This window comes from Notolepis coatsorum (assembly GCF_963971535.1).
Source record: "Notolepis coatsorum genome assembly, chromosome: 8".
NCBI classification, from domain to species: domain Eukaryota; kingdom Metazoa; phylum Chordata; class Actinopteri; order Aulopiformes; family Paralepididae; genus Notolepis; species Notolepis coatsorum.
In genome coordinates, this window is record NC_140172.1 from 27,859,815 (window position 1) to 27,874,814 (window position 15,000).

The 15,000-nt window shown below is 54.6% G+C and overlaps 1 protein-coding gene across 2 annotated transcripts in view; it reads left to right on the plus strand.

The window, feature by feature from the left end:
• specc1 (sperm antigen with calponin homology and coiled-coil domains 1) overlaps positions 1 to 15,000 on the plus strand; it is a 292,788-nt gene that overhangs the window by 258,557 nt on the left and 19,231 nt on the right. For both annotated transcript variants that reach the window (XM_084320784.1, XM_084320785.1), the window contains one exon: positions 5,424 to 5,540. In XM_084320784.1, the coding sequence (XP_084176910.1) occupies positions 5,424 to 5,540 (117 nt within the window). The remainder of the gene's footprint in view (positions 1 to 5,423; positions 5,541 to 15,000) is intronic.

Sequence of the window (15,000 nt, forward strand, 5' to 3'; positions counted from 1 at the left end):
CTCTCCTCTCCTCAGCTCCAGTCTCTCCCTGCTCTCTCTTCTCCTCTCCTCTCCTCAGCTCCACTCTCTCTCTACTCTTTCCTCTCCTCTCCTCAGCTCCACTCTCTCTCTGCTCTTTCCTCTCCTCTCCTCAGATCCAGTCTCTCCCTGCTCTCTCCTCTCCTCTCCTCAGCTCCACTCTCTCCCTGCTCTCTCCTCTCCTCTCCTCTCCTCTCCTCTCCTCTCCTCTCCTCAGATCCAGTCTCTCCCTGCTCTCTCCTCTCCTATCCTCTCCTCAGCTCCAGTCTCTCCCTGCTCTCTCCTCTCCTCTCCTCAGCTCCACTCTCTCCCTGCTCTCTCCTCTCCTCTCCTCTCCTCTCCTCTCCTCTCCTCTCCTCAGATCCAGTCTCTCCCTGCTCTCTCCTCTCCTCTCCTCTCCTCAGCTCCAGTCTCTCCCTGCTCTCTCCTCTCCTCTCCTCAGCTCCAGTCTCTCCCTGCTCTCTCCTCTCCTCTCCTCAGCTCCAGTCTCTCCCTGATCTCTCCTCTCCTCTCCTCAGCTCCAGTCTCTCCCTGCTCTCTCCTCTCCTCTCCTCTCCTCAGCTCCAGTCTCTCCCTGCTCTCTCCTCTCCTCTCCTCTCCTCAGCTCCAGTCTCTCCCTGCTCTCTCCTCTCCTCTCCTCAGCTCCAGTCTCTCCCTGATCTCTCCTCTCCTCTCCTCAGCTCCAGTCTCTCCCTGCTCTCTCCTCTCCTCTCCTCTCCTCAGCTCCAGTCTCTCCCTGCTCTCTCCTCTCCTCTCCTCTCCTCAGCTCCAGTCTCTCCCTGATCTCTCCTCTCCTCTCCTCAGCTCCAGTCTCTCCCTGATCTCTCCCTGCTCTCTCCTCTCCTCTCCTCTTACAATACGCTGTTTTTAGAATACCATCCATGGTGCAGGCCTTAGACATCTTTCACTTAAGAATAAGGAAAATAATAACACTTTAGTTTGATGGCATTTTTAGTTTTATCATGGTGCCAGTCGTTGTATAAATTATTTACCATGGTACAGTACAGACATGGTCAAAGTCATGGTACCACTTCTGTACTTGTACCATGGTGTAATACTATGATACTGGTACATGGCTACCATCATACAAATGCATGGAAATACTTTTTTGTAATGGAAGGTTCATTGAAAGTTGATTATGTTTCTTGGTTCATTAAAAGTTGATTATGTTTCTTGGAAGTTTGGCATATTTACATCAAAGTGTTTGTCAATATGTACTGTCCCTATTCTACATAAATAAATAAAAGCCTCCCCTGGCCGGTAGCCCCGTTCCCAAAGCCTCCCCTGGCCGGTAGCCCCGTTCCCAAAGCCTCCCCTGGCCGGTAGCCCTGTTCCCAAAGCCTCCCCTGGCCGGTAGCCCCGTTCCCTCCTCAGGCCACACATGGAAAGGGAAGAGGGGGCAGGAGGAGAGAGAGGGGAGAGGGAGCAGGAGGAGGGGAGAGGGGGCAGGAGGAGAGAGAGGGGAGAGGGGGCAGGAGGAGGGGAGAGGGGGCAGGAGGAGGAGGAGGGGAGAGGGGGCAGGAGGAGAGAGAGGGGAGAGGGAGCAGGAGGAGGGGAGAGGGGGCAGGAGGAGAGAGAGGGGAGAGGGGGCAGGAGCAGGAGGAGGGGAGAGGGGGCAGGAGGAGAGAGAGGGGAGAGGGGGCAGGAGCAGGAGGAGGGGAGAGGGGGCAGGAGGAGAGAGAGGGGAGAGGGAGCAGGAGGAGGGGAGAGGGGGCAGGAGGAGAGAGAGGGGAGAGGGGGCAGGAGCAGGAGGAGGGGAGAGGGGGCAGGAGGAGAGAGAGGGGAGAGGGGGCAGGAGGAGAGAGAGGGGAGAGGGGGCAGGAGCAGGAGGAGGGGAGAGGGGGCAGGAGGAGAGAGAGGGGAGAGGGGGCAGGAGGAGAGAGAGGGGAGAGGGGGCAGGAGGAGAGAGAGGGGAGAGGGGGCAGGAGGAGGGGAGAGGGGGCAGGAGCAGGAGGAGGGGAGAGGGGGCAGGAGGAGAGAGAGGGGAGAGGGGGCAGGAGGAGAGAGAGGGGAGAGGGGGCAGGAGGAGAGAGAGGGGAGAGGGGGCAGGAGGAGAGAGAGGGGAGAGGGGGCAGGAGGAGAGAGAGGGGAGAGGGGGCAGGAGCAGGAGGAGGGGAGAGGGGGCAGGAGCAGGAGGAGGGGAGAGGGGGCAGGAGGAGAGAGAGGGGAGAGGGGGCAGGAGCAGGAGGAGGGGAGAGGGGGCAAGAGGAGGGGAGAGGGGGCAGGAGGAGGGGAGAGGGGGCAAGAGGAGGGGAGAGGGGGCAGGAGGAGGGGAGAGGGGGCAAGAGGAGGGGAGAGGGGGCAGGAGGAGGGGAGAGGGGGCAAGAGGAGAGAGAGGGGGCAGGAGGAGGGGAGAGGGGGCAAGAGGAGGGGAGAGGGGGCAGGAGGAGGGGAGAGGGGGCAGGAGGAGGGGAGAGGGGGCAGGAGGAGGGGAGAGGGGGCGGAGAGGGGGCAGGAGGAGAGAGAGGGGGCAGGAGGAGGGGAGAGGGGGCAAGAGGAGGGAGAGGGGGCAGGAGGAGGGGAGATGGGGCAGGAGGAGAGAGAGGGGGCAGGAGGAGAGAGAGGGGGCAGGAGGAGGGGAGATGGGGCAGGAGGAGAGAGAGGGGGCAGGAGGAGGGGAGAGGGGGCAGGAGGAGGGGAGAGGGGGCAGGAGGAGGGGAGAGGGGGCAGGAGCAGGAGGAGGGGAGAGGGGGCAGGAGGAGGGGAGAGGGGGCAGGAGGAGGGGAGAGGGGGCAGGAGCAGGAGGAGGGGAGAGAGGGGGCAGGAGGAGGGGAGAGGGGGCAGGAGGAGGGGAGAGGGGGCAAGAGGAGGGGAGAGGGGGCAGGAGGAGGGGAGAGGGGGCAAGAGGAGGGGAGAGGGGGCAGGAGGAGGGGAGAGGGGGCAAGAGGAGAGAGAGGGGGCAGGAGGAGGGGAGAGGGGGCAAGAGGAGGGGAGAGGGGGCAGGAGGAGGGGAGAGGGGGCAGGAGGAGGGGAGAGGGGGCAGGAGGAGGGGAGAGGGGGCAAGAGGAGGGGAGAGGGGGCAGGAGGAGAGAGAGGGGGCAGGAGGAGGGGAGAGGGGGCAAGAGGAGGGGAGAGGGGGCAGGAGGAGAGAGAGGGGGCAGGAGGAGGGGAGAGGGGGCAGGAGGAGAGAGAGGGGGCAGGAGGAGGGGAGAGGGGGCAGGAGGAGGGGAGAGGGGGCAAGAGGAGGGGAGAGGGGGCAGGAGGAGGGGAGAGGGGGCAGGAGGAGGGGAGAGGGGGCAGGAGGAGGGGAGAGGGGACAGGAGGAGAGAGAGGGGACAAGAGGAGAGAGAGGGGGCAGGAGGAGGGGAGAGGGGGCAGGAGGAGGGGGGAGGGGGCAGGAGGAGAGAGAGGGGAGAGGGGGCAGGAGGAGAGAGAGGGAGAGGGGGGCAGGAGGAGAGAGAGGGGGCAGGAGGAGAGAGAGGGGAGAGGGGGCAGGAGGAGAGAGAGGGGGCAGAAGGAGAGAGAGGGGAGAGGGGGCAGGAGGAGGGGAGAGGGGGCAGAAGGAGGGGAGAGGGGGCAGGAGGAGGGGAGAGGGGAGAGGGGGCAGGAGGAGGGGAGAGGGGGCAGGAGGAGGGGAGAGGGGGCAGGAGGAGGGGAGAGGGGGCAAGAGGAGGGGAGAGGGGGCAGGAGGAGGGGAGAGGGGGCAAGAGGAGGGGAGAGGGGGCAGGAGGAGAGAGAGGGGGCAGGAGGAGGGGAGAGGGGGCAAGAGGAGGGGAGAGGGGGCAGGAGGAGGGGAGAGGGGGCAGGAGGAGGGGAGAGGGGGGCAGGAGGAGGGGAGAGGGGGCAAGAGGAGGGGAGAGGGGGCAGGAGGAGGGGAGAGGGGGGCAGGAGGAGAGAGAGGGGGCAAGAGGAGGGGAGAGGGGGCAGGAGGAGGGGAGAGGGGGCAGGAGGAGGGGAGAGGGGGCAGGAGGAGGGGAGAGGGGGCAGGAGGAGGGGAGAGGGCAGGAGGAGAGAGAGGGGGCAGGAGGAGAGAGAGGGGGCAGGAGGAGAGAGAGGGGGCAGGAGGAGGGGAGAGGGGGCAGGAGGAGAGAGAGGGGGCAGGAGGAGAGAGAGAGGGGGCAGGAGGAGGGGAGAGGGGGCAGGAGGAGAGAGAGAGGGGGCAGGAGGAGGGGAGAGGGGGCAGGAGGAGGGGAGAGGGGGCAGGAGGAGAGAGAGGGGGCAGGAGGAGGGGAGAGGGGGCAAGAGGAGGGGAGAGGGGGCACGAGGAGGGGAGAGGGGGCAAGAGGAGAGAGAGGGGGCAGGAGGAGGGGAGAGGGGGCAAGAGGAGGGGAGAGGGGGCAGGAGGAGGGGAGAGGGGGCAGGAGGAGAGAGAGGGGGCAGGAGGAGGGGAGAGGGGGCAAGAGGAGGGGAGAGGGGGCACGAGGAGGGGAGAGGGGGCAAGAGGAGGGGAGAGGGGGCAGGAGGAGGGGAGAGGGGGCAGGAGGAGGGGAGAGGGGGCAAGAGGAGAGAGACACACACACACACACACACACACACACACACACACACACACACACACACACACACACACACATTTGACGTGCTGTACACTCTTGAGTGGAGGGAAGACGGGACATTGCTGGCTTATAGGGGATTACAGCCCATTAATACTCTCTGGACATTCTCAGCTAGAAACATGATCTGGCATATTGATTTACACTCACAGAGATCCATAGCCGTGCTCTATAACCGCATTAGGGTTTCATTTAGTATGTGTTGTGCTTCCTGTGCTTAGTGAGTTACGTCATAACGGTCACCATCATATCCTGAGCATGTTCTTAGCAGGTTGGGTAGGGATCAATTCACTGAGCAGCACATTCATTCATTTTCTCCCCCCGCTCTCTCTCCCATGATTTCAGAATCCCGCAAGTGTTGCGGTGGTCTATGGAATCTCAAACCAAGAAACCAATACTTTGTTTTGGTTTAAAGTAGGATTCAAACCCGGTTTAGGGTAAGGGGTGTATGGGTAAGAAACCCGGTGTAGGGGTAGGGAATAGGAAACAAGATGGGACTGGAGCAGGGCTTCTCAAACTTTTTTATACCACGACCCCATTTTATTTGGGAATCTTTTTGGGGACCCCACACTTATCGCGTAATTTCAATGTGGAATTAAGGAATATCAAAATAAAAGCACACGTTGTTGAACTTGATCATGCATATTTATTAGAAATTTGTCTTACAGCACTATGTTGTCAATACACATTTATAAAACGAGGCATATTTAGGCAAAATATGTTGCCAGAACACGACCCGACCCCACTGTCACCTACCCACAACCCCATAGTTTGAGAACCGCTGGACTAGAGGGGTGCTTGAAACTCATAAGTTGTATAACTTTTTACTTGTTCTTATTCGTGACTTGGCCGTCTATCGCTTCATTTCTCTCTGCCTTATATCCGTCTCCGTGTGTCTATTCTACCCCCCAGAATATTGATGTAACCAACTTCAGCAGTAGCTGGAGCGATGGCCTGGCATTCTGTGCCCTCTTACACACCTACCTGCCAGCTCACATCCCCTACCAGGAGCTCATCAGCCAAGATAAGGTAACAGACATCAGTCTCTGACACTAAAAACACCTCCCCACACACACACACACGCACACACACACACACACACACACACACACACACACACACACACACACACACACACACACACACACACACACACACACGCACACACACGCACACGCACACACCTACACACCTACACACCTACACACACACACACACACACACACGTTCACACGCTCAGTCATTCATCCTCAGGCCTCCTAAACAAGAAAGAGAAGTAAAAGAAGTACAGACACTCAATTTCCCTCATAGCTGTTCAGTATCACAAAGGACTTTTTGTGTTCAAAGGGGAAGTTCATCCAAACATTCCCCGGAGTGCCAGAGAGCTATATCTATCCCATCCAGATGGTTTTTGGTCTGACTTGCAGAGGGTTCGGTGTTTTCAGCTGTGTAGTGTGTAGCGATGTCAATAGAATTGAGCTAAATATAAATTATTATTGTGGCGCTCAAAAAGTGTCCAAAAAGATTACATTTAAAAAAGACTCGACAGCAGCAGTGTCTCTCTATCCAGAAATCATGACATGGTTGCTCACAATAAGGGGGTCGGGGGAGGGGACCATCTAAAAACAATGTAGACCAGAAAGAAAAGAAAGGGGAAAGAACTCTGTATTATTTTTCTTAAAAAAGATAATATAATTCCATATAAAAGGAGATTAGATTAGATTGTACTTTATCGTCATTATATTTGCATACAACGAGATGTGGGACTCAAACTTAAGGTGCAGTAATAAAATCACACAAGTAATACAAGAGAAACATAAAATGCTATACAAGACACATTAAATACTATACAAGACACATTAAATACTATACAAGAAACATAAAATACTATACAATAAGACAATGTTACAATACACAAAATAACAACAATATACAGAATAACAATACACAAATAACAATCACAGTGTCAGACGGTAGTGGGATGTAGATGATGACCACTGTGTGACGTTAGAAAAACAATAGAAATTATCTTCTTCTCGATTTTGCTTTGGGTTCAGTCCTGAAGCGACGAAGAGGGATTTCCCCCGCAAAAACTACATCCTTTCGATTTAGGTGTCAGATTTTCCACACAGCGATCCCCCAGACTCAACAACATGTAACACAATATGTGTTTTCTACGACAGCCTCTCTCTCTAAGCGACCCTGAGCGCACGCCTCTCTGGCTACTGTGTGTCTGAGCGATGACAGCTGTGGTGTACGTTCGTTCAGACGGCATAATGGTGTCGAGCAACACACCCCGTCAAACAATACACGCACCTTTTTTTATGAGCTACCGTTGATTCAACCGCTTCATCACAATGAGTAGACACAGCTCGGAGCGTGTGTGTGTGTGTGTGTGTGTGTGTGTGTGTGTGTGTCTGTGTGTGTGTGTGTGTGTGTGTGTGTGTGTGTGTGTGTGTGTGTGTGTGTGTGTGTGTGTGTGTGTGTGTGTGTGTGTGTGTGTGTGTGTGTGTGTGTGTGTGTGTGTGTGTGTGTGTGTGCGCGCGCGCGCGCATTTGCGTGAGTGTGTGTTTAACATTAAGCTGAAGGCAGTGACATTACAAGGCCTGTCTTTGTGTGAATAATTCAGCAGGGCTGTGTTGGCTTTAATAATAAGTCCTACTGAGAGACTGAGGCCCGTTCTCTTGACAGCCCAGACACCCAGCCTTGTCCCCCAAATTGCTCATTCCGCTCCTCCAGTGACTCCATTACTGTCAGCCCCTGGCCATTACCACAGATTTACACCAGACCTAATGTGAAATAGACTTTATATAACATGGGTGAGAAGAAGATGTTGGCACATCTCAGGTGAAAGATACACTGAACAGTGTACAGACATATGTCTTTTGAGACTAAAGGTCCATTCCAAAGGATTTAAAAAACGCATCTCTTCCTCTTTCCTCGACAGTTTTCCAGAAACTGATTTTTTTTGTGCCATATTTTAAGGCTGTTCCAAAGCGGTAGGAAACACACAGAGGAAACCCTGATGTTTCCTCACTCGTCTCCTCCAGTGGAGGATACATATATGTGTCCTCGTGCGGAAGTGTTTTCAAAGATCTCTGACGTAGGCTGTTAAGCATATGAAGCTCCTCCCATGACACGCGAGTCAACAAGGACGTTCGATTTCTTCTAACCTGTGCTTCTCACTTCTGTTTCCTCCTCCTCTTCTCCTTGTTTCCTCCTCCTCTTCTCCTTGTTTCCTCCCCCTCTTCTCCTCATTTCCTCCTCCTCTTCTCCTCATTTCCTCCCCCTCTTCTCACATCTCTTCCTCATTTCCTCCTCTTCTCGCATCTCTTCCTCATTTCCTCCTCTTCTCACATCTCGACCTCATCCCATTTCTGCTTTGCACTATATAGTATATTGTATATTAGTATATTGTATAGTATATTGTATGGTAACTCAGTTACTTCTACTCTGCATTGAACATTGTACATATGTCTATACTGAACACTTTTGTCTACGTACGTGACTTCTATTTTTTACTTGTTATACTTATTTTATTTTATACTTATCTATTTTTGTCTAGCACAGTCTCTGGAGCGTAACAGAAAGAAGCATTTTGTATTAAAGTTTCCTCCTCCCCTTCTCATTGTTTCCTCCTCCTCTTCTCCTTGTTTCCTCCTCCTCTCCTCCCTTGTTTCCTCCTCCCCTTCTCCTTGTTTCCTCCTCCTCTTCTCCTTGTTTCCTCCCCCTCTCCTCCTTGTTTCCTCCTCCCCTTCTCCTCGTTTCCTCCTCCTCTTCTCCTCATTTCCTCCTCCTCTCCTCCCTTGTTTCCTCTTCCCCTTCTCCTTGTTTCCTCCTCCCCTTCTCCTTGTTTCCTCCTCCTCTCCTCCCTTGTTTCCTCCTCCTCTCCTCCCTTGTTTCCTCCTCCTCTTCTCCTTGTTTCCCCCTCCTCTTCTCCTTGTTTCCTCCCCCTCTCCTCCCTTGTTTCCTCCTCCCCTTCTCCTTGTTTCCTCCTCCTCTTCTCCTTGTTTCCTCCCCCTCTCCTCCCTTGTTTCCTCCTCCTCTTCTCCTTGTTTCCTCCTCCCCTTCTCCTTGTTTCCTCCTCCTCTCCTCCCTTGTTTCCTCCTCCTCTCCTCCTTGTTTCCTCCTCCTCTCCTCCCTTGTTTCCTCCTCCTCTCCTCCTTGTTTCCTTCCCCTCTCCTCCTTGTTTCCTCCTCCCCTTCTCCTTGTTTCCTCCTCCCCTTCTCCTTGTTTCCTCCTCCTCCCCTTCTCCTTGTTTCCTCCTCCTCTCCTCCCTTGTTTCCTCCTCCTCTTCTCCTTGTTTCCTCCTCCCCTTCTCCTTGTTTCCTCCTCCTCTCCTCCCTTGTTTCCTCCTCCCCTTCTCCTTGTTTCCTCCTCCCCTTCCCCTTGTTTCCTCCTCCCCTTCTCCTTGTTTCCTCCTCCCCTTCTCCTTGTTTCCTCCTCCCCTTCTCCTTGTTTCCTCCTCCTCTTCTCCTTGTTTCCTCCTCCTCTTCTCCTTGTTTCCTCCTCCTCTTCTCCTTGTTTCCTCCTCCTCTTCTCCTTGTTTCCTCCCCCTCTCCTCCTTGTTTCCTCCTCCTCTTCTCCTTGTTTCCTCCCCCTCTCCTCCTTGTTTCCTCCTCCCCTTCTCCTTGTTTCCTCCTCCTCTTCTCCTTGTTTCCTCCTCCTCTCCTCCTTGTTTCCTCCTCCCCTTCTCATTGTTTCCTCCTCCCCTTCTCCTTGTTTCCTCCTCCTCTCCTCCCTTGTTTCCTCCTCCTCTCCTCCTTGTTTCCTCCTCCTCTCCTCCCTTGTTTCCTCCTCCTCTCCTCCTTGTTTCCTCCTCCCCTTCTCATTGTTTCCTCCTCCCCTTCTCCTTGTTTCCTCCTCCTCTCCTCCCTTGTTTCCTCCTCCCCTTCTCCTTGTTTCCTCCTCCTCTCCTCCTTGTTTCCTCCTCCTCTCCTCCTTGTTTCCTCCTCCTCTCCTCCTTGTTTCCTCCTCCTCTTCTCCTTGTTTCCTCCTCCTATTCTCCTTGTTTCCTCCCCCCTCTCCTCCTTGTTTCCTCCTCCCCTTCCCCTTGTTTCCTCCTCCCCTTCTCCTTGTTTCCTCCTCCTCTCCTCCCTTGTTTCCTCCTCCTCTCCTCCTTGTTTCCTCCTCCTCTCCTCCCTTGTTTCCTCCTCCTCTCCTCCTTGTTTCCTCCTCCCCTTCTCCTTGTTTCCTCCTCCCCTTCTCATCGTTTCCTCCTCCTCTCCTCCCTTGTTTCCTCCTCCTCTCCTCCTTGTTTTCTCCTCCCCTTCCCCTTGTTTCCTCCTCCCCTTCTCCTTGTTTCCTCCTCCTCTCCTCCCTTGTTTCCTCCTCCTCTTCTCCTTGTTTCCTCCTCCTCTTCTCCTTGTTTCCTCCCCCTCTCCTCCTTGTTTCCTCCTCCCCTTCTCATTGTTTCCTCCTCCCCTTCTCCTTGTTTCCTCCTCCTCTCCTCCCTTGTTTCCTCCCCCTCTCCTCCTTGTTTCATCCTCCCCTTCTCCTTGTTTCCTCCTCCTCTCCTCCCTTGTTTCCTCCTCCCCTTCTCATCGTTTCCTCCTCCTCTCCTCCTTGTTTCCTCCTCCTCTTCTCCTTGTTTCCTCCTCCCCTTCTCATCGTTTCCTCCTCCTCTCCTCCTTGTTTCCTCCTCCTCTCCTCCCTTGTTTCCTCCTCCTCTCCTCCTTGTTTCCTCCTCCCCTTCTCATTGTTTCCTCCTCCCCTTCTCATTGTTTCCTCCTCCCCTTCTCCTTGTTTCCCTCCTCCTCTCCTCCCTTGTTTCCTCCTCCCCTTCTCCTTGTTTCCCTCCTCCTCTCCTCCCTTGTTTCCTCCTCCTCTCCTCCCTTGTTTCCTCCTCCTCTCCTCCCTTGTTTCCTCCTCCCCTTCTCATTGTTTCCTCCTCCCCTTCTCCTTGTTTCCTCCTCCTCTCATCCCTTGTTTCCTCATCCCCTTCTCCTTGTTTCCTCCTCCTCTCCTCCCTTGTTTCCTCCTCCTCTCCTCCCTTGTTTCCTCCTCCTCTCCTCCCTTGTTTCCCTCCTCCCCTTCTCCTTGTTTCCTCCTCCCCTTCTCCTTGTTTCCTCCTCCTCTCCTCCCTTGTTTCCTCCTCCCCTTCTCCTTGTTTCCTCCTCCTCTTCTCCTTGTTTCCTCCTCCCCTTCTCCTTGTTTCCTCCTCCTCTCCTCCTTGTTTCCTCCTCCTCTCCTCCTTGTTTCCTCCTCCCCCTGTCTCATTGTTTCCTCCTCCCCCCTCCTTGTTTCCTCCTCCTCTCCTCCCTTGTTTCCTCCTCCCCTTCTCCTCATTTCCTCCTCCCCTTCTCCTTGTTTCCTCCTCCTCTTCTCCTCATTTCCTCCTCCTCTCCTCCCTTGTTTCCTCCTCCCCTTCTCCTCATTTCCTCCTCCTCTTCTCCTCATTTCCTCCCCCTCTCCTCCCTTGTTTCCTCCTCCCCTTCTCCCTTGTTTCCTCCTCCCCTTCCCCTTGTTTCCTCCTCCCCTCCTTCTCCTTGTTTCCTCCTCCTCTCCTCCTTGTTTCCTCCTCCTCTTCTCCCTTGTTTCCTCCTCCTCTTCTCCTTGTTTCCTCCCCCCTCTCCTCCTTGTTTCCTCCTCCCCTTCCCCTTGTTTCCTCCTCCCCCTTCTCCTTGTTTCCTCCTCCTCTCTCCTCCCTTGTTTCCTCCTCCTCTCCTCCCTTGTTTCCTCCTCCTCTCCTCCTTGTTTCCTCCTCCCCTTCTCATTGTTTCCTCCTCCCCCTTCTCCTTGTTTCCCTCCTCCTCTCCTCCCTTGTTTCCTCCTCCCCTTCTCCTTGTTTCCTCCTCCTCTCCTCCCTTGTTTCCTCCTCCCCTTCTCATTGTTTCCTCCTCCTCCTCTTCTCCCTTGTTTCCTCCTCCTCTCCTCCTTGTTTCCTCCTCCCTCTCCTCCCTTGTTTCCTCCTCCTCTCCTCCTTGTTTCCTCCTCCCCTTCTCATTGTTTCCTCCTCCCCTTCTCCTTGTTTCCTCCTCCCCTTCTCCTTGTTTCCTCCTCCTCTCCTCCCTTGTTTCCTCCTCCCCTTCTCCTTGTTTCCTCCTCCTCCTCTCCTCCCTTGTTTCCTCCTCTCCTCCTTGTTTCCTCCTCCTCTCCTCCTTGTTTCCTCCTCCTCTTCTCCTTGTTTCCTCTCTCCTCTTCTCCTTGTTTCCTCCCCCTCTCCTCCTTGTTTCCTCCTCCCATTCTCCTTGTTTCCTCCCTCCTCTTCTCCTTGTTTCCTCCTCCTCTCCTCCTTGTTTCCTCTCCTCCCCTTCTCCTTGTTTCCTCCTCCTCTCCTCCCTTGTTTCCTCCCTCCCCTTCTCCTTGTTTCCTCCTCCCCTTCTCCTTGTTTCCTCCTCCTCTTCTCCTTGTTTCCTCCCCCTCTCCTCCTTGTTTCCTCCTCCCCTTCTCATTGTTTCCTCCTCCCCTTCTCCTTGTTTCCTCCTCCTCTCCTCCCTTGTTTCCTCCTCCTCTCCTCCTTGTTTCCTCCTCCTCTCCTCTCTTGTTTCCTCCTCTCCTCCTTGTTTCCTCCTCCCCTTCTCATTGTTTCCTCCTCCCCTTCTCCTTGTTTCCTCCTCCTCTCCTCCCTTGTTTCCTCCTCCCCTTCTCCTTGTTTCCTCCTCCTCTCCTCCCTTGTTTCCTCCTCCTCTCCTCCCTTGTTTCCTCCTCCTCTCCTCCTTGTTTCCTCCTCCCCTTCTCCTTGTTTCCTCCTCCTCTCCTCCCTTGTTTCCTCCTCCTCTCCTCCTTGTTTCCTCCTCCCCTTCTCCTTGTTTCCTCCTCCTCTCTTCTCCTTGTTTCCTCCTCCCCTTCTCCTTGTTTCCTCCTCCCCTTCTCCTTGTTTCCTCCTCCTCTCCTCCCTTGTTTCCTCCTCCCCTTCTCCTTGTTTCCTCCTCCTCTTCTCCTTGTTTCCTCCTCCCCTTCTCCTTGTTTCCTCCTCCCTCTCCTCCTTGTTTCCTCCTCCTCTCCTCCTTGTTTCCTCCTCCCCTTCTCATTGTTTCCTCCTCCCCCCTCCTTGTTTCCTCCTCCTCTCCTCCCTTGTTTCCTCCTCCCCTTCTCCTCATTTCCTCCTCCCCTTCTCCTTGTTTCCTCCTCCTCTTCTCCTCATTTCCTCCTCCTCTCCTCCCTTGTTTCCTCCTCCCCTTCTCCTCATTTCCTCCTCCTCTTCTCCTCATTTCCTCCCCCTCTCCTCCCTTGTTTCCTCCTCCTCCCTTCTCCTTGTTTCCTCCTCCCCTTCCCCTTGTTTCCTCCTCCCCTTCTCCTTGTTTCCTCCTCCTCTCCTCCTTGTTTCCTCCTCCTCTTCTCCTTGTTTCCTCCTCCTCTTCTCCTTGTTTCCTCCCCCTCTCCTCCTTGTTTCCTCCTCCCCTTCCCCTTGTTTCCTCCTCCTCCCCTTCTCCTTGTTTCCTCCCTCCTCTCCTCCCTTGTTTCCCTCCTCCTCTCCTCCCTTGTTTCCTCCTCCTCTCCTCCTTGTTTCCTCCTCCCCTTCTCATTGTTTCCTCCTCCCCCTTCTCCTTGTTTCCTCCTCCTCTCCTCCCTTGTTTCCTCCTCCCCTTCTCCTTGTTTCCTCCTCCTCTCCTCCCTTGTTTCCTCCTCCCCTTCTCATTGTTTCCTCCTCCTCTTCTCCCTTGTTTCCTCCTCCTCTCCTCCTTGTTTCCTCCTCCTCTCCTCCCTTGTTTCCTCCTCCTCTCCTCCTTGTTTCCTCCTCCCCTTCTCATTGTTTCCTCCTCCCCTTCTCCTTGTTTCCTCCTCCCCTTCTCCTTGTTTCCTCCTCCTCTCCTCCCTTGTTTCCTCCTCCCCTTCTCCTTGTTTCCTCCTCCTCTCCTCCCTTGTTTCCTCCTCTCCTCCTTGTTTCCTCCTCCTCTCCTCCTTGTTTCCTCCTCCTCTTCTCCTTGTTTCCTCCTCCTCTTCTCCTTGTTTCCTCCCCCTCTCCTCCTTGTTTCCTCCTCCCATTCTCCTTGTTTCCTCCTCCTCTTCTCCTTGTTTCCTCCTCCTCTCCTCCTTGTTTCCTCCTCCCCTTCTCCTTGTTTCCTCCTCCTCTCCTCCCTTGTTTCCTCCTCCCCTTCTCCTTGTTTCCTCCTCCCCTTCTCCTTGTTTCCTCCTCCTCTTCTCCTTGTTTCCTCCCCCTCTCCTCCTTGTTTCCTCCTCCCCTTCTCATTGTTTCCTCCTCCCCTTCTCCTTGTTTCCTCCTCCTCTCCTCCCTTGTTTCCTCCTCCTCTCCTCCTTGTTTCCTCCTCCTCTCCTCTCTTGTTTCCTCCTCCTCTCCTCCTTGTTTCCTCCTCCCCTTCTCATTGTTTCCTCCTCCCCTTCTCCTTGTTTCCCTCCTCCTCTCCTCCCTTGTTTCCTCCTCCCCCTTCTCCTTGTTTCCTCCTCTCCTCCCTTGTTTCCTCCTCCTCTCCTCCCTTGTTTCCTCCTCCTCTCCTCCTTGTTTCCTCCTCCCCTTCTCCTTGTTTCCTCCTCCTCTCCTCCCTTGTTTCCTCCTCCTCTCCTCCTTGTTTCCTCCTCCCCTTCTCCTTGTTTCCTCCTCCTCTTCTCCTTGTTTCCCTCCTCCCCTTCTCCTTGTTTCCTCCTCCCCTTCTCCTTGTTTCCCTCCTCCTCTCCTCCCTTGTTTCCTCCTCCCCTTCTCCTTGTTTCCTCCTCCTCCTCTTCTCCTTGTTTCCTCCTCCCCTTCTCCTTGTTTCCTCCTCCTCTCCTCCTTGTTTCCTCCTCCTCTCCTCCTTGTTTCCTCCTCCCCTTCTCATTGTTTCCTCCTCCCCCCTCCTTGTTTCCTCCTCCCCTTCTCCTCATTTCCTCCTCCCCTTCTCCTTGTTTCCTCCTCCTCTTCTCCTCATTTCCTCCTCCTCTCCTCCCTTGTTTCCTCCTCCCCTTCTCCTCATTTCCTCCTCCTCTTCTCCTCATTTCCTCCTCCTCTTCTCCCTTGTTTCCTCTTCCCCTTCTCCTCATTTCCTCCTCCTCTTCTCCTCATTTCCTCCTCCTCTTCTCCCTTGTTTCCTCTGTGACGTTTTCACAGAGGAGTCGAAGATGAAACATGAGGACACCTCTATAAACCTTTGGAATGAACCGTAACAATCTTTTTTTTTTACCAGAGAGACCTGGCCAAGATGGAAGCATTAAAACATACATAAAAGTTACAGACCATAAAACAATAATATAAGGAGCCCTCGCTCTCTCCCTGAAATAGACTGACCTGGGCCTGTATTCATCAGAAGCGCTGATCCAAGACCAGATTGGCTCGTAAGTCATACTGAGGTGTACAGTATGGTCATGTGACCTGAGCACTGAGCCGAGACCTCTTAGAAGTGTGATAGATGTGGGGTGCAGGGGAGGCCAGGTGAGAGCTATGACCTCTTTATTGACTTATTAGATGTACCTCAGTGTGATAGATGTGGGTGCAGGGGAGGCCAGGTGAGAGCTAGTATGACCTCTTTATTGACTTGTTATTAGATGCACCTCAGTGTGATAGATGTGGGTGCAGGGGAGGCCAGGTGAGAGCTAGTATGACCTCTTTATTGAC